General features: G+C 34.4%; 1 protein-coding gene across 3 annotated transcripts in view; it reads left to right on the top strand.

The window, feature by feature from the left end:
• EPHA7 (EPH receptor A7) overlaps window positions 1-23,628 on the top strand; it is a 214,045-nt gene that overhangs the window by 174,375 nt on the left and 16,042 nt on the right. The window contains exons 6-13 of one of the 3 annotated variants that reach the window (XM_027856378.1): window positions 1,930-2,054; window positions 5,098-5,266; window positions 12,793-12,901; window positions 13,677-13,732; window positions 18,387-18,512; window positions 19,617-19,802; window positions 20,453-20,514; window positions 22,574-22,783. In XM_027856378.1, the coding sequence (XP_027712179.1) occupies window positions 1,930-2,054; window positions 5,098-5,266; window positions 12,793-12,901; window positions 13,677-13,732; window positions 18,387-18,512; window positions 19,617-19,802; window positions 20,453-20,514; window positions 22,574-22,783 (1,043 nt within the window). Of the gene's footprint in view, window positions 1-1,929; window positions 2,055-5,097; window positions 5,282-12,792; window positions 12,902-13,676; window positions 13,733-18,386; window positions 18,513-19,616; window positions 19,803-20,452; window positions 20,515-22,573; window positions 22,784-23,628 lie in introns of all 3 variants that reach the window. The other 2 variants (XM_027856370.1, XM_027856360.1) reach the window with 2 other exon arrangements.

Below are 23,628 nucleotides of genomic sequence, written 5' to 3'. Positions count from 1 at the left end.
GTAAAATGGAAATAATAATACCTGCTCCCTAGGGTTGTTGTGAAGATCAAATAAGATATTTATAAAGTGCTTAACATAGTGCCTGGCATATAGTAGGTGCTTAACAAATATTTGTTTCATTCCTGTTTTGTAGTTTTATGTCTACTTCATGCTTTTGCAGATTTCTTTATACACATATTTATGTCCTTTTTTTAATAGTTTCTAAGACATTTTTTCTCATGTGATCTTCAGACCAGTTCTATAAGAGGGTAGCAGTGTTATATTTGACATTTGCAAAAGGGGAAACTGAGCCTCAGAAAGGTGGTGATGTGGCCTAGTGTCACACAGTATAGTTCGAACGGTCAGGATTTGAACCCTGGTTTTCTTAACTCCCCATCTTCTTTCCCCTCCTGTATGCCCTATGTCTTCTAGCTTGCATGGTATCACATGGCTGCTTTTCCAGTTTCCTAAGGAAGAAAGAGAATATGTGTCCCAATAGGCACAGTGATGATGCCTATGTCTCCTGCAAAGGACAGCATGCCTTGAGTACAAATATTTTATTATGTCTTCGAGCCAAGTTTTTCTCTTTAGGAATAGATCCAAATTTAAAATCTAACAGAAAAATAAAGTCCAGTATTAAATATTTTGCTTTATTAGCAACTATCTTGAAACTCCTCCAGTCAGTCCATAGTTTACTGAGTAGCTGAATCTCAGCATCCCCTTCAGGGAAAGTTGCCCCACTTAATCTGCCCTAGTTATGCTATTGCTAAATGTAGTCTGAGGGGAAGTGGGAGTCATATATCTTGCCTGTTACTCCCTTAAGATAGCCGTGACCAGAAGGAAGCAGAAAATTATGCTTTCTAGGTACCAAAATAGCCTATCACTAAAAAAACAAAATAAAGCCAAAGGGATAAACATGGCGAGCAATCTTAGATAGCTTTGGCCATGTCTAACTGTTTCTCTGTCAGCAGGAACGTTAATGATTTTGGACATCTGAAAATTAAATTAACAGCCTGAAAATATTCCGCAGAATGAGATAGAATGTGATACATGAAACATAATGACCCCACGGAAATTCAGTCAGTGCACTTCATTCTTTCGTTTAGACAGAGCAGACAACTAGTTAATCATCACTGAGCAAATTAGACCGAGCAAATTAGTTTGCTCTATTACAGAGTCTTAGCTACTCAAAGAAGTATATGCCACTAATTAGAATGAAAATACTCTAATGAAAAAAAATTTTGTTATCTAAAGAGAGGGAAAGAGGAAGGTTGTGGTTTTGTTCCGCCATCTGCAAAGCACGAAGCTTCAGTGAGGCAGGTCTAAAATTGCATCAGTGCAGTGGTCTATGCCCACCCTTCCCCAACCTTACCTCCCCACAAAAGGGGTCGTATTTGACGATGACTTGGATGAGGTAGTAATTTATCTGTAATAACAATTAAAGTTCTTTGGGATTCTCTAAACAATACTGCAAAATAAACACTAATAAGTGGTGGGTCATTCTCTAGATTGGAAATTAAAGTAACTGCTTGCAAGAATTCTGCAGCATGACCTTAGTTTTTGCTTTTTAAAAGTTCATTGCAGGAGCATGTGCGATAAATATTTGTACTTTTAATTTATCACAAGAGATTTATCTGAAGTCATTTTCTGGCCTTAATTAGCATTCATTTGCTTAATTGTCATTCTCATCTCCATCACTTCCAGATTTTCACTAACTTGAACAATGCTATCTTCTGCTGTTTGCACTTTAATTTAAATTTCTATTAAGGTTTATGAACAGTAATAAGGTCCTGTTTGAATATTCATTAGCTTTTGAATTGTGAGCTATGAAAAGGTGCTTTCTTTTACCTTAATGAAACTGGCACAGCATGGGACTGATCAGTTGTGACATTTGATTTGAAGCATCCAGTGAATTTTCTCATTGTTTATTGACACATCTTGTCCAAACAGCTCCCTCGCAAGTTAGCGGAGTAATGAAGGAGAGAGTGCTGCAGCGGAGCGTCGAGCTTTCCTGGCAGGAGCCAGAGCATCCCAATGGAGTCATCACTGAATATGAAATCAAGTATTACGAGAAAGTAAGTGCTAAGAGCAGCTAAAATGTACAGCGGTGTGCTGTGCACATCATGTCAGCTGACTCTATCAGAGACAAAAGTTGGTAATTATACCAACTATTATCTGTCAGCCATCTATTTGGAGCCATTTCAAAATTCATAGTTAATTTTACCCATTTTTAATAACCATCTCCCAGATTCTCTGGTTAATTATTATAATTATAATTTCTGTGTGTTATATTTGTATATTACACAAATGAAAATAATCCACTTGATCGCATACTTTCCTAGTCAGTTTTAATATTATTAAAAGAATTAGATTCAGCATGTTTTTGTAACATGGAAATTTTAGCCCAGCCTTCTGAGTTCTTTTAATTTTTGTTGTTTGTTTCATGGTACTACATGGGTCCTTAACTCTGAAATATTGGATTGTGCTGTAATTCTGAACTCATATAAAATAAAGACCTAACTACCTCTTTAACTAAAAACAAACAAAAATAGTGATGGAGAATACAAAGTGTTTTTTTTTTTTTATCCTTCTGGGGCCTTCTATCGACTTAAAAGGTTTTCAACAAAAAGTTTTATATTATCACTAGAACTGAAAACCTGTTGTTTTCCTATACTAATCATGGCTGAACTTTGGTGATATATAAAATGATCACTGTGGGAATGCTCTTTCAATAAAGCCCACAAGTAAGTCAGTCCATTCACAAATTATATATAATACATGTCAAGTAGCAGAGAAATAGTTTAAAAAGAGTTTATAAGTCATGACATTAATATCAAAACAACTTTGATTTTATAAAAGTAAATATCCAATTGTTGGTCAGTATAGTGCATTTTTTTCTTAACACAAAATAGCTGCATAAGTAAAATTCAACCAACACACGTACACAATCCTACATTAAAGTCGTTTAGTATTTTATTTGGTATAAATGAAAGGGTGATACAAATACAATATATGTGATTTGATTAGTATTGTTTACATAAATTATAACAATTATGTATTTGTAGTTATTAAAATGTGATATAAAAATTGGAACAATTTCCATTCATTCCAATTTTAAAATGTTTCCATTTGTTGATATCATCAGAAAAAAAATCTTTTTTAAAAAAGTTAATCATTATAGAATTAAATTAAACTCAGTCATTGAATGCTGTAGTTATTAGTTATAAGTGACAGAAAAAGTTTTAAAGAATCTAGAAAGCTCATCATTTGGGCTGCTTTTTCTTTCCTTAAGTTAGCTGTAGCTCTTGATACACAAACAGCCAGTTTGTCTTTTTAACAAAACTGGAGTGAGGGTGCTGAAAAATGAGCTTTTTAAATAAATAAACAATTTATTTTGGTAACTGAAGACAGCCTATTTCTACCATAAACTATTGTAGAATTTAGGATATGAGGAGTTTTTTTTTTTTTTTAAGACTAACCTTTAAATGGTATTGTTTTACCCTTTATCTATTACTTTGTGTTTTCCTGACAAAAGTTACCTTTTGAACGTCTCCCTTACTAATTGTGAAAACAACCTGACCTCATAGAATCAGCTAGAGGGGGCTTTAGTATTTACCCATTTATTTGAAAAATCTGTTTTTCAATTAGTTGTAATACTTATTCAGAGTAATGAAATTCAAAGTGAATCTGATGTATATTTTTTGCTTAGAAAAATAATGTATTACATTGTGTTTGAGCACCATAAACTTATAGCCTTATCATCTAACATAATATGTGCTCCCATTCTTTTATTTCAAAGTGTGCACATTTAAGTTGATAAATAACTTATTTTCTGTTTCGTAGATGATTATGATAAACCAATTACGAAATACACGTTAGCAATGGATTGTTTGACAGAAATTTTCACTCAAGAGCTAGCTGTTTTTCTATCACATAGTTTGATTCACACCTATATAGCTATAAGTATCTTTGACCTATTTTTACCAAAACATGGATTTCTCATCTTTGGAGCTAGGTAAAAATATTTAGATATTGTGGACACATACACTTAGAGGTCATTAAGTGACATTTGCCACATATTTAAAAATAAGTATGACACAAAACCTAGAATGTGTTATTTTTAATATGAACTTTTTCTAGACGTGGTGATTAGAGTATTAAATGGTAAAACGTCTACCATTAAATGGTAGACGTGGTAAACTGAATGATTAGAGTATTAAATGAAGTGGATTTTTAAGTAACATTTTTCTTTCATTAAGTACAGCTAGGTCTCAATTAGTACAAATAATGAACATGCTGAAATGATCAGATGTATTTGAATTTACACTATTCCAAATTATAATCATGGCATGTAAAATATGGTAGTTAGTTCCAGCCAAAAGGAAATATGTAGTGTGAATTTGAATGTTTACTACTTCAGGGGATTCGTTTTTCACACTAATCTGGAGCTAGCTATACAACCAAAGGACAGACACATGTAGAGTTTTCAATTGCTTTTTACTTGTTTGCATATTTTGAAAGGGCTTATGAATTATTACTTTGTATTATTTGTGATCAATTTTGTTCCAAAGTACATCTAAAAACATAAGTTTTTGAAACTTATAAAAAGAGGTCAGTTTACTAATAGAAGATTCTTAAAATATTTTTCATGTTCAAAGGAAAACATAATCAGTTTGCTTTTATTAACATTTAAGGGAGAAAAAACATTTAGAACTGTATTATAGATGTAAGGCCCTCCCTCTAATGAGAATCATTTTTCCTTGTTTTAACTCATAGAAAATTTGAGTCTATTTGTAGGTAAGTATTCCCTCTTCAAAACACACCCACACCACCACTCCCCCAAGGAAAAAAAAAATCATGATTGGATTTGGCTTCATAATTGGGATAAAGTGCTCATTTTCTCTCTGGAATTTTATGACTAAAGGCATGTGCTTGCCATTTACATTTTATATCAACTTAGGAACACCTCTATGAAACAGCGGTGTCCTAACACTCCACAGGGTGCAGTGTAGTCTTTATGAGAACAATACGGCAAATTGAAATAAATGGGCAAGAACTGGTTGTCACGTTGCCTGTTTGTAACAATAATTAAATATGCCCTGTAAATATTGTTTCTAGGATCAAAGGGAACGGACCTACTCAACAGTAAAAACCAAGTCCACTTCAGCTTCCATTAATAACCTGAAACCAGGAACAGTGTATGTTTTCCAGATTCGTGCTTTCACTGCTGCTGGTTATGGAAATTACAGTCCCAGGCTTGATGTTGCTACACTAGAGGAAGCTACAGGTAAAATGTTTGAAGGTAATTACCATCGATGCTTTGGATTCTGACCCTATCGTGAGTCTGATGCAATCTCCAAAGATTAATGTGTAGTGAGAATCTGGATCAATTTTCATTTGTCCCATTTTTATATTTCGTCTTTGTGAAGTCAAAAAGAAGACAAAATTTCAAATATATTGTGACACCACTCGAATAGTAAATTGTATACTTTTATATGGCAAAGATAAATTTTTAGTTTTGTACTAAATCCATAAATGTTTTAAAATAGCAGTAGTATCAGTATCTTTTCAGAAGATATGTAAAGTAGTTGAAGAACAAAATAATTACAAGGCCTTCCCTTTCTTGAAAAGGGTGGAGTTCACAAAGATAAATTCTGAATTTCAAAAGACAGAATTATTAAAGAATTTTCAAGGGAATTGGGAAAAACAAAAGATGAAGTTTCTCCCTACTAAAGAGGTCATTGTCTTGTTATATGTAGAGACTTTACTCTGAAGAATTCAAAGCATAGAACACATGATATTAAATTTGTAGCATCTAATAAACTGCCAGACAAATGGCTCCTATGCTCTAGAGAATAAGAAACATTCCTGAAAAAAATCGTATGGATTCTTTCTTTTCACATATAATCTACCTTTTGTTTTTATGAAATGTGTATTTGTGAATCTGTGTATGTATATGTGTGGGTAATTCTTATGCTAGTTATAGGAAAAGGTTTTGTGTTCTTTTGGTTCTTTAGCCCTCTGGATTTAGGGAACAGTAGGAGTTGGCAATTGCTAGAAATGCCAATAAATGCCAGTGGGACCAATGCAAAATTGGAGAGTCAGTTTGTCTGCAGTTGGCGTGGTCAAAACTTCTAAATGAATTTAAGGAGGGGACCAAAGAGGAGTTTCATATAAACAATTGCTTGCAAGAAGATTTCATTTTCTTTGGTCTTGTATTCAGTTCAGTTATGTAAGCATTTTTTAGGCACTGTACTAAGTGGTAGGGCAAAAAGACAAAATAAAGAATCTTGCACTCAAAGAGCTTATGGTATACTTGGAGGAAGCAGCATGAATCTACTCTGGAAAAATAGGTTGGAGCTAGATTGTGAAGGGCCAGAAGTACAGGCTAAGTATTTTTTTTTATTTTATATTAGAAATACTGTGGACCCCCTGGAGCTTTCTGTAGCAGGGTAGTGATATGTCAAACGTATATTTTTGGAATATCAATTTGGCTTCTCTGTGGAGCATAGATTGGAGAGCAGAGAGGTGGAATCTAATGATTAGATAGATAAGATGTCATCCATAGGCTAATGGGACTCAGAACCTGGGAAGCCAGAATTGGCTGATTTAGTTTGAATCCCAGAACAGGATTCTTTAGCCATAATGAAACTCTTGTTTTTAAATGGGACCTCTGATCCCCTTGAACAAGCATTATATCATGAAACTTCAAATCCTTTGTCTGAAGGCAGTACTACATGCTCTGATCAGACTAGCTACTCGATGTGGGATTGATATCCTGAACATAAATTGGTCATTGTCATACCCTGTGGTCATTACAGATGAAAGTGAAGCAACAAATAGGCACTATTAAGGTACTTCAGCCTTACCTCTAGCCTCTTTAGTGAAGCCTCCTGTCTCACCCTCACCCTCATAATCTTGAATCCTGAAACATAAATATGCATAGGGCGCACATGGTCATAAATTCTTTGAACTCTATGGACTGGGGCGATTAGGTACCTTGTAAGAGAAGAGAACCAGATTATCTTCTGCGTTATAATCCTAATCTTAACCCCAGATTACAACCATTAAAATATTTAGGTGGATTTAAATCTTTTCATCATTGAGCAATTTTATTTAGACATTTTAGAAGACTTAGGGTAGTATCAAATTTAAAGCATTAAGGGGCCATAGACGTTAGCAAAGGGAACAACCCTCTCATCTTATAGATAAGGAAAGGAAGGGCCAAGGAAATTAAGTGTTTTACCCAAAATGACTCGGGAAGTAGTAGCACTGAGGTTGAACTTTAATCTATTCTTTACTAAAATTTGTTTCAAAAACAAATATGATAGATTTTTGATTCTTTTGAAAGAATTAAGTCACTACTCATTTTTGAAAGCAACCAGTAAATAATAAATAGCCAAATTTTTTGCTTGTGAAAAAAAAACACTTAAATTATTCTGGAAAGTAACTACATCTTCCACTAAATAGTGTATGTATGCTGCATGACAATGAACAGTCAAACTGATCCATTCATCGTAATTTATAGAGTTGATAGAGATTGAGGAACAGAGACTGTCTTGTCTTGAAATTAAGAATAAGGACATTAATGTGGTGCTGAAGATTGGGGGACAGAGGAATATGATAGAACCGTTCTTTACTTGGCCTATTTTTCCCTCTGTTTTATGAATTATGCTGGGCTAAATAGTTCAGGGTTCTAATTTTTTGTTTGTTTAATATTGAGGGAGATCCTTCTGTTGAGACTGAGCCACCTACTTACATTTACTTAGTCTTCATTTTTGGCTTCCCTATCTTTACAAAGTAGGAACTCGAAATTGTATTCTTTCTCTGTGAGTATATCTGAGTTCACTATATAAGTGAAATCACAGGAACAATTGCTATGCACATGTTGCTACAGAAGCTGCCTAGGCTTTTGCATGTTAAAATATTTATAGATACTCTCAGTACTCTGGGAAATTACATGCGAACCTTGATTGTGATTTTCATGAATATTGAAGAATTAAAAATAATTAAAATCAATGTAATTTATATTATTCACCTTTTTGTTTTATGTATTCTATTTTTGTAAATTTTTGTGGAATTTGAGGGAGTAGATCTGAGAAATATTCTTTGTCCTTAAGCTATAACCAACCTTAATTTGCTGCTTTTGCTAACCATATCATTCGCTAAGAATGGCCAGTTAGTAATGGCCTTCCCAGCCTTTTATTGTTGTTATAAAATATGGCCAAGCAACAGAAATATTTTTAATATATCTGAAATAGAAAGCATAGATACAGAACTGTGGGTTACACAAAAACAAACATGGAAAATTGTCGTATACTGAAGCAGGCAATCTAGGTTGATATGAAAATCCAGATCTGACTCATTTTAAGGGGAAAAAAAATCATTGTTTCTTTATTTTGATATACAGATAAAAGAGATTTCATATGTTTGGATATTAAAACAGTTACTAAAACATTTTGAAAATAGGTTTGTGTGACTCTTGGTAAAATCAAAAGGTTACTGCAATCTAACTTTTATCACTCATGTCAATTCCTCTCTATCATATCTTCATCAAAACTTTAAATTTCAACATGCTGCTCCCCTTTCAGTAGGTTTCCCACCTAGTCAGGAAAGACCATGGTTCTTTCTTATGTGTTCTGTGGTTGCAACTACTCTCTGGCATACTCTAATTTGGGGGGAGGGAGTAGAAAAATGGCTTATTAAAATAATACTTTTGCTTATATTAGCAATATTTATTGATTTACTTACAATTAAAAGAATTCTTAAATTTATTTGTTTTGGGGCTAGGGTAAGCAGGTAGATGAGGTTTAGTTAATTGAACTTTGGGTTATGTTAGTGGTAAATAGAAATTGTTCTTGGTTTTACCCTTGGTGTTGAAAACTTTTCAAAATAATCTGTTTCTCTGCTTTAATAAATTAAATAGACAGCATAATTCAACCCTTTGGTTTTTAAATAATTCTGGATATTGTAATACCTCAGGTTAGTCCTCTGGAATATCATTCTCATTGTACAGTAGTATTCAAGAAAGGATTGATTGGTTAAATATGTATTGATCTTGTTATATGCCCTGGAAGTCTTTTTTGCTTACTATATGCCTGCTATCACAAACATTTTGCTTTGACCAGGCAACTTTGCCTAAAGCAGAAGTGGAAATGTTGTTGTTTTTTAACTGGTCGATTGAAAGCTCAAATAGATTTTTTTTTTGGAACATTTTTGTTCTACTTTCATGAGACAAATGAAAAACCAATGAGTTGGTATCACAAGCTTATATTTAAAAAGCATTTTGGGACAATTGCAATAGAGAAAATTGCGTAGGAAATCAAGAAAACAGAGGTCTTTATCCAACTCTACTATTAATGGTGTGACCCTGACCTTGATACTGAACAAGTCACTTCACCTGTCTGAATCTCTGTTCATCTGTAAAATGGGAGATTAAACTAAATAATACCTAAAGTATACTCCTTCAGACTCTAACATTGCCTGATATTCTTCATATCATAGGATAAGTACAAATGATGTCTAATATGGTTGTCCAATCCTAAAAGGCAAGATGGTACCAATGGAAAGAGCACTAGCTAGAAACCCAGAGGATTTATTTCAATTCTTTCCTTTATCGCTTATTAGACCTTGAGCAAGTGACTTAACTTTTCTGGGCCTCAGTTTCCTCATCTGTAAAATAAGATTGGACTAGATGGCCACTGAAGTTCTTTCTAGCTTTAAAATCTGTGATCCTATGATTCCATGCCTTTTATATTTATATTAGTGTGTGAAGATAATTGGTATTTATATTGAACACCCTGTAACCTTTCAAGATCCCAGAGTGCTTTATGATCAAAGAAAAAATAAATTGTGCTCAGTATAGTTTTATTTTTCTTTCCTTTTTTCTTTCCTTCCCTTCTTTCCTTTCTTTCTTTCCCTCCTTCCCCTCCCTCCTTCCTTTCTTTCTATTTTTGCATCCTAACGATTTGGAAAATGGGAACCTGGGCTGTGTATTTGTATGTTGCATCTAACACATTAATCAGAACAGTCTCTTCACTAGCCACTCCAGGGAAAAAGTATAAAATTTTAAGATGTACATAGGAAAATGATTGTTGTGCTTATAAATTAGGCAGTATCACTACATCCCAAACTTCCTTTCCAAAATCAATTTGTGATGAAATAAGCTGTAATTTTTGCCACTGACGTTGCATGTGGAAAGATTGAAATTCGTGTTTATGCCTGATTCAAAAAGTAAGTGATGCTGAGAGACCTTTTTCCAAACTTCTCAGCCTTAACTATATATAGAAAAGAATAAACAAAGACACACAAATTCCAATTTGCCATTTATCTTAGTCCAAATCTCTCATTGGAGCCTGTTTCTGAACCTAATGAGAGTATTGAACTTAAGACAAGCAGAGAATTAGACTCATGGGACACAATCTGATTTGTGGAAAATTATTTCAACCCATATGTGTGTAAGTCTTTCCACCCACATGAACAGAGCTCCTCCATTTTCCTTCCTCTTAAAATATATTTGAAGAGGCAGAGTAAGAAAGAGGGAACCAAAACACACCAAACACTTGAAAGTTGCCTTTGGTCAATTGTTTAACAATGGGTAATAATTCAGAGATTAAAGCTTAACAGTTGTGTTTTTCTGCTCAGTTCCCTGGGGGAAGAGGGAGGGGAGGGAGTAAAGCAGCAGGTGCTGAATTAGAGAGTTTATGTAATGACCTCAGTTCAGAAACTGTCTAGACCAGGATGGAAGATATTTTCACTGTTTGATGCATTTTCAATCAGGGTATACTTGTTGCCAGTGTGTGCATGCATAACCTCAGATAATTGCAGTCCACAGAGTTGGGACATGCAAATGAATCACACTTTCAGAAAAAAAAAAGGGGGGTCAATAGAAAGAACTTTATGTTTCCCACTGTGGTGAGGCATGGTGAGATTATATACAATTTACTACTCCTCTCTATCTGGAGACACAGTCCCTTGTCCCCCCAGAGAGGGTGAAGGATTTTCCACTCACTTTGCCTTGCATCAGAGTGCAGATGTTGATAGCTTCAAGAGAAAGCCATGTTCATTTTCATGGCATTGCAAATTATAAGGAAGCACTTGCAAACTGAATCTTACAATGGGAAGAGCATTCCTCAGTTATTGTTTTATGTGTCTCTGATGAGTTTATGAGGTTTATTGTTTCCCATTGTTTCAGTGAGAACTGAATATTTAAAATTAAAAAGAAAAAAAATGATGATTGGGCTGTTCCTCTTATTTTTGCCTTTGTAATCTCCAATGTCAAAAACAGTACATGAAGCCTAGTGAGCTTTGAATAAATACTTATTGAATCTAACCTACACTAACCCAATTGAACACAGCAAAAAACAAACAAAAAAACCAATCAATTTGGGGGCAGTTGGAGAAAAAGAAATGAGGATTGTTGTAAATTCAGTATTTTAGAATTGTGAAAAGGTACAAACAATTTCAATTCATCTTACGTAAACACAGTGTTTGTTGCTACATTTGCTTTAAATATCATATGATCCCAGAGATAGAAGTAACTTCAGAGTCATCTAGTCTAAATTCATAATTTTATAGATAAGGAAGCTAATCCCCCTCAAAAAAATGAGTTATTTTTTCTGAGGTCACAGTTCATTAGTAACGGAACCAGGATGAGAATTCAGGTATGTAGTCCAATGTCCTTTCCACTATATAGTTATCCTTCATTTGTAAATTTACATTTTAATTAAAATGAGGGCTTCTAAAGTATCCTAAAGAATACTTGGAGGAAAAAAAAGTCTATTGTATAGACTATACTTTTCTCTAATAATGTTATTTACTATTATTTTACTTAGGATACACATTTTAAAAATAAGATAAATTTCAGCCAAACTCATATTAATTATGATAAATCTTAAATGGCTTGAGACCTTATTGCTTGTGTAGTGCTTTAATTTTACAGTGGCGATCAAACAATAAAATGATCTCAAGATCTATCTAACTCACAATGGCTATAGAAATTTAAGCTGCTATTATAAATAAATGCATGTTGACTGATTACTGCCATCACTGTTCCCATTGTACCAGTGTTTGTTGTTGTTCAGTCCTTTCAGTTGTATCCAACTCTTCATGACACTATTTGGTTCTTGGCAAAGATGTGGGAGTGGTTTGCCATTTCCTTCTCCAGGTCATTTTACAGCTGAGGAAACTGAGGCCAACAGGGTTAAGTGACTTGCCCAGGGTCATACAGATAGTAAGTTTCTGAGGCCAGATTTGAACCCGGATTTTCCTGAATCCAGGTGTGGTGCTCTAACAAAAGCAAAGAGGGGCAAAATGACTTGTTCCTATTCACACAGTGAGCCAATAGTAGAACAAAGTTTAAAACCTGGATCCCTTGACCCTTCTAATATTCAGAAAATGTATGGTTATTCAAGAAGATAGTCGAAGTTCTTTAGCTTCCCAACAGTCAAAATTAATAGCAAATCTATATAGCTCAGCTATTTCCCTACCTGTAAAATTTATAAAAAGCATATTTCTTTAAAGTATCGTATAGTAACCTAATATGTCAAAGACCCCTTTGACCATCTATTGAAGCCTATGGACCCCTCCTCAGAATAATGTTTTACAATATATAAGATTACAATGGAAACCGATTATATTGAAATAGAGTTATGAAGTTTTAAAAAAATGTTCATAGACCCCAGGCCCCAGGTTAAGAACCCCTGTGTACAAGTACATAGACTGTTATGATTCTTACTTATAAGGGTTTATCTAACCCAACCAGTGCTTCTACATATTTTTGAGTTATCCTCTGGTACTTTTATCTCTTTGCAGCCACGGCCGTCTCCAGTGAACAGAATCCTGTAATTATCATAGCTGTGGTTGCCGTGGCAGGAACTATCATTCTGGTCTTCATGGTATTTGGCTTCATCATTGGAAGAAGGTATAGCACACAGTTGCACACATTTCTAACTTACCTGGTTTGATCTTTTCTGAGATGAGCCAACCTGTAAGTTGTTAGATTCTGATGTGTGAAAAGTATTAAATCATAATAAAAATGTTCCTCATCACAGCAGGATAAAAGATATGCATTCCATACAGAGGAGTAGCTTAAGTCCTGCATTGTTTTGTTTTGTTTTTTTGTTATGGTTGTTTGGGGGTTTTGTTTCTTTCTTTTTTTTTGGTCATATGGGGGAATATATGTTATATGGGTTTTTGCAATGAAACTACCAGTTTGGTTATCTTCGGGTTATATTTTTTTTATATCCACTGAAAAGTACCTAGGAAAACTGTCTATTTTAGTCTTGAAGCTAATTGAGCAACAGTATTTGGAGATGTGAGCCCAGTGCTAAATTTAAAATAATTGTATTTTTCATTTGAAAAATTTAGAACCATCACTCATTTGGAGAACAAAAATCGAACTTTTTCTTTATTCCTTTGAGTCTCAGAGCTTTGAAGATTAATATAGCATAATATATTCATTTTTCTTTATGGAATTAACTCCCTTTCATAAAATATGTTTTATAATGTGGGAGGGGATTTGGTTTTCTAAATTTTAGTTTGCTTGTGAGTAGATAACGAATATGTACATTACTTGAAATTTTTTTATTTTATTAGAAACTTAATCATCATCAATAAGATTTGGCGATTTGAAATATGAATGTCTAAAGTAAAATCTCTATATCATATCATAAAAATTTTCTTCTCCCTTGTTTTAGGCACTGTGGCTATAGCAAAGCTGACCAAGAAGGAGACGAAGAGCTTTACTTTCATTGTAAGTGTTTGGCTTTTCTTTATTAATACATAGCCAAATTATAATAGAGACTTGATTAGTGGTAATAATTACATGGAAAAAATTATTAAAATTATTAAAGCATCATGCTTGGTTTTAAATTAAAAGCTTTAAATGAATGCTGTAAGAGCATATAAATGGAAAATTTGGAATGAAAAAATGCATGCTGCAACTGAAAAACAAATAAAATGTATGCTGAAATAAACACTTTTCATTCCCTAGAATTTGATGCACTTTTAGGCTATGCAGTTATTTTTCTTTGGCATTCTTTCCTTCTGTGGTGTTTTGCCTAAGTATGTCACACCATCCTAATGATTCCCCATGAGATCTTATAATTGATAGCTGCCTGCCCAAGTGACTTTCCTCAGGCAAGCTCCTCACAGGGAAACATGGGGTCACCATGTCACCCCACAAATAATGCTAAGCTGGTCAAAGATGCTCTCTGTTCTTGCTACTATAAACTTTTTATTACTGAGAGATATCATATGAAATATAGCTAGTGTAAATTGCATAGGAAAAATAAGGCACATAATTACCTTATTTTCTATCTTGTGTTCTTGAAATATATATACTAGTATAAAAGTTCATATTTCTGTATCGGTATATTATGTCAGGACACTTTTGATAACAAAATCTGTATATTCTTCAAGTCAATAACTTGTGGGTACTTTTAAATTCTGGGCCCAGAATTTGCCATTCTTTTTGCTAGATCATTTAAAACTTTTAATTAGATATATAGAGAGTCTGGACAATAGAAATAATGGGAAATAAGACTATCTTTAAATATTGATTTATCCAGAGAAAAACAAAAGTATGCCAATAAAGCATATCATAGAATTCATTTCAGTTTTGACACCAAATAATTTTATTTTTTTTCAAAAGGCCAGTGTCCTATTTTCATTTAAATAAAATAATAGCTATACCATTCCATTCTTTGCCCCTACTAGGTTTAATCTTGTTTTATACTGCTTGGCTGGCGATAATGGCAAAAAAGGCAAATATCAAAAAAGTGGCATAAAAATGACATCTCTCATTACTTTTTATTTTAAATATTGAGTTTTAAGTGGTATGATGATAGTATTTAACAAGATTATATCATATAAGTTTCTTAAGGTCACTAACAATAAATGAGTGAGAACAAAATGGTAGCATCTAGTATTTGAATTGAGGAATTAATGATTTCAAAAAAACTGAAAATGCTTGACTGGAGACCAAAATTTTGATAATGTTCATCTAATCCTTTAAATGTATGAGTTTTTACTTGTCAAATCCATTACTCACCCATAGTTGGTGTTTTCCCCTTTTTAGAGAAAGTGGGGTATTATATCACTTAAAACTAGCTTCTAGTAATTGACCTCTGGAAAGAGTTGTGGCTACTGTATAATGGAAACAGTAGGAGTCACTTCATTCTTTGTAATTGTATTCTCCCCATCCCCCACCCCCCATCCCCCACCCCCACCCCTGCCCCAAAGTCTGGTACACAGTAGGTACGTAAAATTTTTTATTGGTTTGATTTTCAGATCAGCCGCTCCCAAATAGACACTGATCCTCAAGCCAATTCTAAAATGACTTTTCTTTTTCTTAAGCTCCTGTATTTCAATTTTCTTTGAGCTAGAAAACACTTAGGAAACTCAAAGGAATGTTTTTCTCCCTGACCTCTATAACATAGGTAACACTAACCCAGAAATTAAAGAGAGGATCAAAATGAAAACATCTCAGTTTTTAATGTGTCATATATTTGATACTGTTTATGGGGACGAGAGCATGATAAAACAGATTCTTTCCTATTCAACTTTTGATTATCAGTGTCACACAAATAGAATGAGGGTTCTCACTTCTCGGCAACAAGTATTTTTTCAAGTACCTAAGAAAAGTAAAATAGTAATAACATATCACTTACATGATGCATTTCGATTTGTTTCCTTGTAATATTGCATTTTGAAACTGAGGTAAAATTGGAATTCCAACACTTGCCTAAACACCATATGCTGAGTTGTCATCGCCCAGTTTTAATATTTTAATGCCATTCATTTATTTCACATCTGACATTCAGTTTTGGACTAGGGAGAACCAATTATGTTTATTTCCTTCAAACACAGGCAAAATGAGATTGCTATAACGTAACAGTTTTCATTGACAGCCCAAAATGTTAATGGTGCTGGTTTTCAAATGTTTAACTTTCTTTGGAAATAGAAATCAGTTTAAAACCACCTACACTTATACTTGAGACCAAGAAACTGGCCAGAATACTGAGAGATTGTGTCAGTCATTTCTTTCTAATTTGTTTCAGTACATCCAGTTACTTCCAATCCAATAGCCAGAAGGAAAAAAAAAATCTGCCAGAGCCGTGAGCATATGATATTATTGATGGCTTAGGATATTTGTAAATCACTCCTTTTAGAGAATACTTGTTCAGGATCACTGGATGGAAATTCTGGCATTGAATTTACTCTGATGATTGTATCCAGAGTTGGGATAAAGTACAGCACTAGGGTCACCAGCTATTTACAAGTTGGTGTATTTTCATTCTTTTCATGTATGTACAATTTTCCTATGTGCTAAGACATCAGATTGAATTTTCACAGCAACTTGAAAGCAACCATTTAACTGGCTTTTAGAGCACTGGATTTAATAGAATGTTAGTCTTTTATTTCAAACCTTCTCAACTTTCCATGGCCCCAAGTGCTACATTTAAAGGTATAAACACGATGGAGGAGTTTTAAGTGAAGCAATTCCAATTTACATTTTGTTTCCTCCTACCATTTTCTTCTAACAATGTCTTCGAATTCAAGCCAGCAGTATTTCATGTTGGTATGCCAAAATAGCTTTGGCCTGTCAAAATGTTTTATGACAGCTTGAATAAAGAACCATCAGAGACCCATTTGAGATGCAGAAGGTTACCTCTAATCTAGGCCCCTTATCATAAACAAAGAAAGAAAAAAGAAAGAAAAGAAAAAGGAAAAAAGAGACAGAGAGAGAGGATGGCTCATTCTCCATCTGCCTGCCTGAAAACACAATATAGGAGGTTAACCTATTGTTTTCTTCCCCTCTCTCTTTCTCTCTCTCTCTTTCTCTCTCTCTCTCTTCTTTCTCTCTGTCCTCCTGCTTCTTCTCTCTTTTCTCCCTCTATCCTCTCTCTCCGCTTCTTGTCTTCCTCCTTTCTTCTTGTTTTATTTTTGTTGTTCAGCTTTAGTGACAAATGAACATCTGTCAGTTCTATAAACTGCAGCAAAAAAAAAAATAATAATCAAATTTGGATAAACAATCAACTCCATGAGGACAAACCTATAGTTTCAAAATTATTCCATTCTTTTCTTTATATGTTTCTATTTCATTTTTCATTATGCTTTTATCTTTTTAAAAAAATCAAACAAGTAATTCAATTCCATAAGCATTTATTAAGCACCTACTGTGTGCAAGGAACTTAATAAATGCTTAATATCATTTGATGACATAAACACACTTAAGTTGTGGTATGATATGTATGGAAATACATTATTTTAAAAGCATTAAGCTTTAATTAAAAGATTTTTCAGTTGTTTCCTTAAACAATGGAACTACTGTTTAAGTTCTGACATTTTTTTTTCATTGCATTAGTTGACCAAACAGTATACCAATCATTTTTATCTACATCTTTAATCAAACACTTAGATTGGGAACACATGATTATGAATGGATTCAATTTAAACTTGTCACAATCGTTATTTGTTACCTGCATGTACTGGGTATGATTTAAAGATGATTTTTATCCCTAAAGCCCTAAAAGGTTTAAAATATGGCTGACTTTAAGGAGGACAATAGCCTCCTTCCATGTAATAGTAAAGATCTGCTAGAGCCTTGTGACAGAAAATCACTGGAATTGTATTCCATGGTGCTCCCTCCAAAATTCCCCCATTCCTGATACCTGGTCACCAGATCCGAAGTACAGCCTGAATTCTCTTGTCATTTGCCCAGCCATCCACTTCACTTTGTGCTCTGTATATCTGGCCTCAATTGCCCTTGAAACTGGAGTACAAAGTATGTCTTTTGTGTATACCTCTTTGATTCTGTAATCACAGCCACTAGCATCTTGTATTAATTTTATGTAAATGTCAAGAGTGGTTGAACTTTTTATATATACAAATAAACCAAAAAGCAAAAGGAAAATGTCTAAATTATTTTAGTATTGCTGTCAAAGAAGTAAATGAACTTTGAGTTAAATTTCTTCATTTTCATATTATAGGCGTTTTGCCTGCTACTTTTTTTTTTTTTTTGAATTACCAAAATGTGCCCGAGCCAATTTCAAGGCATCAGGGACACAGAGAAGACGTTCACAATATGGCAAAGTATGCTGTGATAGCAGGAAATCTGAGTACTCACCAAATCAGATAAGAAGCTTGTCAGAATATTTTGGTGGATATCTTTTTTTTTTTTTTCATTCACTAGGAAAAGAATGCAGTTTAGCCCTGTTTGAGCTGGATCCCAAGCTTGCCTATAGCTCCAGCATACTGAAGTAGTCTGTTAAAACTGCTCTGAATCAGGTGGTGTGGCTGCAAGCTCACTGTTCCAAGGAGCACTCTGCATAATGAAATTCCTGGGCTGACTGCACAATAAGTGCTTTGCTTCATCACAGTCATGCTTTCTTACATCATTACAGTTAAATTTCCAGGCACCAAAACCTACATTGACCCTGAAACCTATGAGGACCCAAATAGAGCTGTCCATCAATTCGCCAAGGAGCTAGATGCCTCTTGTATTAAAATTGAGCGTGTGATTGGCGCAGGTAAGGCTGTTGTGGCTTCCTTATTCAGCTGTTCCATTTAGCCAAGATCGAAAGTCATACATCATAATGACAGGCAAATAATTATGCCTCACGTATAGAACTTTTGCATTTACTGAAGCTGTTGGGAGCAATGAACCTGCACTTATAAAAATCTTGAGAAAGTGAACCATGTGACACAAAGAGCTCATATACTTTCTTTTCTGTTGGCTTAAAAAACATTGGAGTTGTATAGATGATGAAAAAGTAGCTGCAACTTGTAGCTCAGGAAACAATTTGTCACATTTTTTAAAACTCCAAAAAGTCCCTAATTATGTTTGTCTGGGATATAAATTTAATTTACTTCTTTGAGCATCCACCATCTTCTGAGGACTTCACATTTCAAATTTGTTTCATGTGTGCACAAAAATATAGCAGAAATGTTCATTGTTCAAGGTGTGTAGTAATATTGGCTATTAGTCAGCTACTTCTAAATGAAAAAACAATTCCTTTAGTTTTTCTTAGTGAAATGTTATTTCATGAAAAAATAGATGCCTTGAAACCAGGATACTGATTTCTGGCACAAGCTGCACACATGAATTTTACAGACTTCTTGTTAAAATCTTTAACAAAGCTGTAGCTTTTAGCTTTGGGCAGTGGAGGAGTAGTGACAGTGGCAATGTTCAGAGTTCCCTCTTATGTTCTAGTGATTCTTATACAACCAGCACCCTGTCTAAAAATTCAACCTTAAAAAAAAACCCAAAATTTTGCTAAACAACTCATTGTTTATATCAGATAAGGAACTATCACGTACATTAGGCTAGTGAGGTTATGTGAGTGGACAAAAATGTCCCTCTTTTTAAATCACTTTATGTTTGATTTAATTCACACCTTCCATTTCACAAATGGCTTCATTGTGTTTGCATCACTTTCAGACGAGGATAAAATTAGCCAGGAGCAGGGATGATGTCCATTGTAACCTAGACAGCTTTGCAAAGCTTTTGAATAGAAATAGCTGCTTTTCAGGAAAATGTGTGATTTAGAAGTTTGTTCCATTTACTTTGCAAGAGTGAATGTGATATGGAATGAGTAGCGATTTACATGTATCTGCCTACTGTTTTACCTCAGGAGAGTTTGGAGAAGTCTGCAGTGGCCGCTTGAAACTCCCAGGGAAAAGAGATGTTGCAGTAGCCATAAAGACCCTGAAAGTTGGTTATACAGAAAAACAAAGACGAGATTTTTTATGTGAAGCAAGCATCATGGGACAATTTGACCACCCTAATGTTGTTCATTTAGAAGGGGTTGTCACAAGGGGTAGGTACTGCTTACATCTTTTACTTGAAATAATGGACTGAATGACAGAAATTGCTTTGGTGTATGCATGGTCAGAAATCCAAATGAGGAACATATTTGCATTCTTTTAATGGATTTTCTCTTGATGTCTAACTAAAACAATACCTATTTTATACTACATCCTGAGGGGAAACAATAGGAAAGAGGCATGCATGATTAGGAAATGAATATATTTTGTATTATACATTCATACATCTATAAGTATGTATATGCTTATACATGTTTTTACTTGCATATACAGTTTTTACTTTCATTTTACTAAAAAGGTCATGCAAAAAAACTATGTACTTTCTTAGGCCTGTACATATTATCTGAAGTGTCACTTTCTCTGAGTTCTGTTCTCACAGCAGGAGTCAAGAGAACACACTGACATTTTGATTTGTATGGTTTAATTTTGTGAATCATGACCGTGCTCCATGCAGACATTTAAAGACTTATTAGAGCTTAGTAACAGTGCTGGAGGCATTAGAAACAGTCATATTTCAACTATTCAACCCTAAAAGGAGCAACATGTGCTTTATATACACATGCGTATGCACACAATGGCACTTCCAACATAGGCTACAGTTTCTCAGAATATACTGTTCCTTTTTTCCCCCCTTGCTTTTTAGGGAAACCAGTAATGATTGTAATAGAATACATGGAAAACGGAGCCCTCGATGCATTTCTTAGAGTAAGTAACTTAAAATACACACTACTTCAAAATAGACTCTGCATGCTACCAACTGAATGTCACAAACTATTTTTTGCAGTGCAAAATGTGAACATTATAAACACGAACAGATCGGGAATTTATATGAGCAAAATCAGATTAAACATCAGGGGACGAGACAGCCTTAAACTAAAGCTTTTCTGAATGTTTAAGTGGTACGATGTGGTAAAGCAAAAGTGGTTTTCATTACTGCTAGATATTGAAGTTAAGAATAGATTACCTGAAGCCCCGTAGAGGGAACACATGAACACATGCTAGAAAGTAGCATTTCATTTGTTCAGGATGGTGGAAGTCATCAGAAAGATACCTGAAATAGAAAACAGAGGAAGTTCTAAGAAGATGAGAAAAATGAGAGAGCAATGCAGTGATCTCTGGTAGAAACCACAATATGACTATGGGGTGTCTTTGGTGATTCTGACAGCAAACAAAGGCAAGACAGAAAATGTAAAAATGCTGTACAAATTATTTAAAATAATTTAATGTGATGTGGTTTGTTTCATAAATAAGTTCTGAATAATTTCTGACTATTTAGTCACAGTTAGTGACATGCCTTCAGTCCCAATATGAACATAAATGTCAGCTTTCAACCATAGAGTAGAATGGCAGGCAGAATTTTCCTTTATGGTAATAAAAACAATAATAATAGCCAGCCTCTATATATCATTTTAGGGTTTATAAGAACTTTTCAAATATTATCCCATTTGATCCTTACAACAACCTTAGGGGGCAGGTGTTACTATTATACCCATTTTGCAGGTGGGGAAACTAAATTGGGCAGGCTAAGTGACTTTACAAGTGTCACATAGCTAGTAAGTGTCTGAGGGCAGAATTGACTCCAGGTCAAGGGCTCTATCCACAGTACCACCTAGTTGCCTGTACAAGATCAAGTATTAAAATTATTATGACAACAGTAGCTGACATTTATGTACTGGGTTTAAAATTTTAAAATTGCTTTTCTCATAACGTTGCTGATCCAGTAGTGTGAGGTATGGACTGTAAGTATCATTATCCTGACTCTGCAGATGTTAACACTGAAAGCCCAGGCAAGTTAAGTGATTTGCCTCATTTCACATATTTAGTAAGTGGTAGAACTGGCACTCAAACTCTGATCTTTGACAACAGTTTCAGGGCTCTTTTTTTTCTACTAGACTTTTGCACTATTTTAATTTTTTTTCCTTTATTTAAGATTAGGTAGTACAGCCCAGAGGTGGTCCTTCGTCTTCAGTCACTCCACAACCTATGCCCTAAAAAAAGAAATCACAGAACTATAAATATTTCTGGATTGGGAATACATGCCAGGCCAAAGGCTATAGAATACGAGACTGTTCCAGATCCTAATTTCCCTAAATCCATTTTTGCCACAGATCTTTAGACAGCCAGCCTTATAGATGACAAGAAATAATCCAACCCAATCATTGCCATTACCTCCCACTCCCATGTTTATACATTTAAGGCTGAATTAGAACCCAACCAGAACTTCCCTCTTTGCCCTTTTAGTGAATTACCCTTAAGGAATTATACAGTTATAAAGAATTGTCGATTGAAAAATGAACATGTGTGTTTGGGAAAAAAAAACTACCATAACCCAACAACTTTGGGGCAGGGAAGGGAAACATAAGATAACATTTGTCTTTGTGCATCTCTTCATACTATTTTGGAACATTTGTGCCTAATTCTCTAGAACAGCCTTTTTCTAACAGCTTTTATGTTTGGCTATTCCCATCCTCACGGTGGACTTTTTCAGCTTTAATTATCTGCCTTGGCTATTGATGTTTATGACAGTGACCAGATGATTGCTAAATTCCCATTATGTTCTGTGCTATCTGGATACAGTCTATATATCTGATAAGCTCTAGGTTTATCCTTTTACAAGTGTCCAATATGGTATGGGAATTCAGTAAATAATTAATTGCTCCTTTCTGACTAGGAAAGATGGGTTAGTATATAGAAAATATCCCGTGATGACATTTTCCCCATCAAAGTCGAGTTAACTGGATTTCAACTGTTGTCTTTCCTGCAGAAACATGATGGGCAATTCACAGTCATTCAGCTTGTAGGAATGCTGAGAGGGATTGCTGCTGGAATGAGATATTTGGCTGATATGGGTTATGTTCACCGGGACCTTGCAGCCCGCAACATTCTTGTCAACAGTAATCTTGTTTGCAAAGTGTCAGACTTTGGCCTGTCCCGAGTTATAGAAGATGATCCAGAAGCTGTGTATACAACTACTGTAAGATATGTTTTTTTTTAAAAGTATATATTCCTGTGCTCCTTCCTTCATATTCTATATCTGTATTCCATATTTCCCCATTAATGAAAATTATTTTAAAAATTATAATGCAGCAATAATAATCTTTGTAGAACCCTAGAAATGCAAGACCAACTACATGCTTTTAAAATAAATGGAGCTTCCCTTGTTTTGGAGAAATGATCATCTAGCAATCCATATACGCGGTACCAAACAGGCCAAATGATTTTGGACTCAGAAACATGTTCATCATGTTTTATAGGTATATCTATACAGATACCGTATGCATGTTCACAAATCAATCCAGAATGGCCACTTCGTCAGTTGTGATAAGTAAGAAGGCATTCTATCTTAAATGATGGTTGTTAAGGTTATTAGTAATTTGTGGATAGTGTTCTCTTTTCTGCTTTTTATCATGTATGTGACTACTGCCAATTTAAGTGTGTGAGGCTCCACTTAAAATATCCTCTATTGTAATAGAAAGATAGGGATAGGTGCTGGAACTCTGATTTCATTTTATTGGTGTAGGGAATCCTGGATGAGGAAAAATCCCTCTACCAATGCAGATAGGCATCTTCTTGATAACTTAAGAAATTTGCCTAGATCACTTCAAGGTTAAATGACTTGTCCAGGGCACACAATCAGTTTGTGTTAGAGATGGCATTTGAACTTAGGTATTACTGGCTCCAAATCCGGCTCTCTGCCCATCACAGCATGCTGCCTTTCTAATTGAATGTGACTTTAAATTTCCTCAATTATACTGAAATTAATATAGCCATTTTCAGAGAACCCTCATATCCACTATCTAATTTGGCTTTCAAAACACT

The sequence above is a fragment of the Vombatus ursinus genome, unplaced genomic scaffold, assembly GCF_900497805.2.
Source record: "Vombatus ursinus unplaced genomic scaffold, bare-nosed wombat genome assembly UNPS02000582.1, whole genome shotgun sequence".
Lineage (NCBI taxonomy): Eukaryota > Metazoa > Chordata > Mammalia > Diprotodontia > Vombatidae > Vombatus > Vombatus ursinus.
The sequence above is the reverse complement of the archived record's forward strand: the minus strand, read 5'-3'. Positions and strand labels throughout refer to the sequence as shown.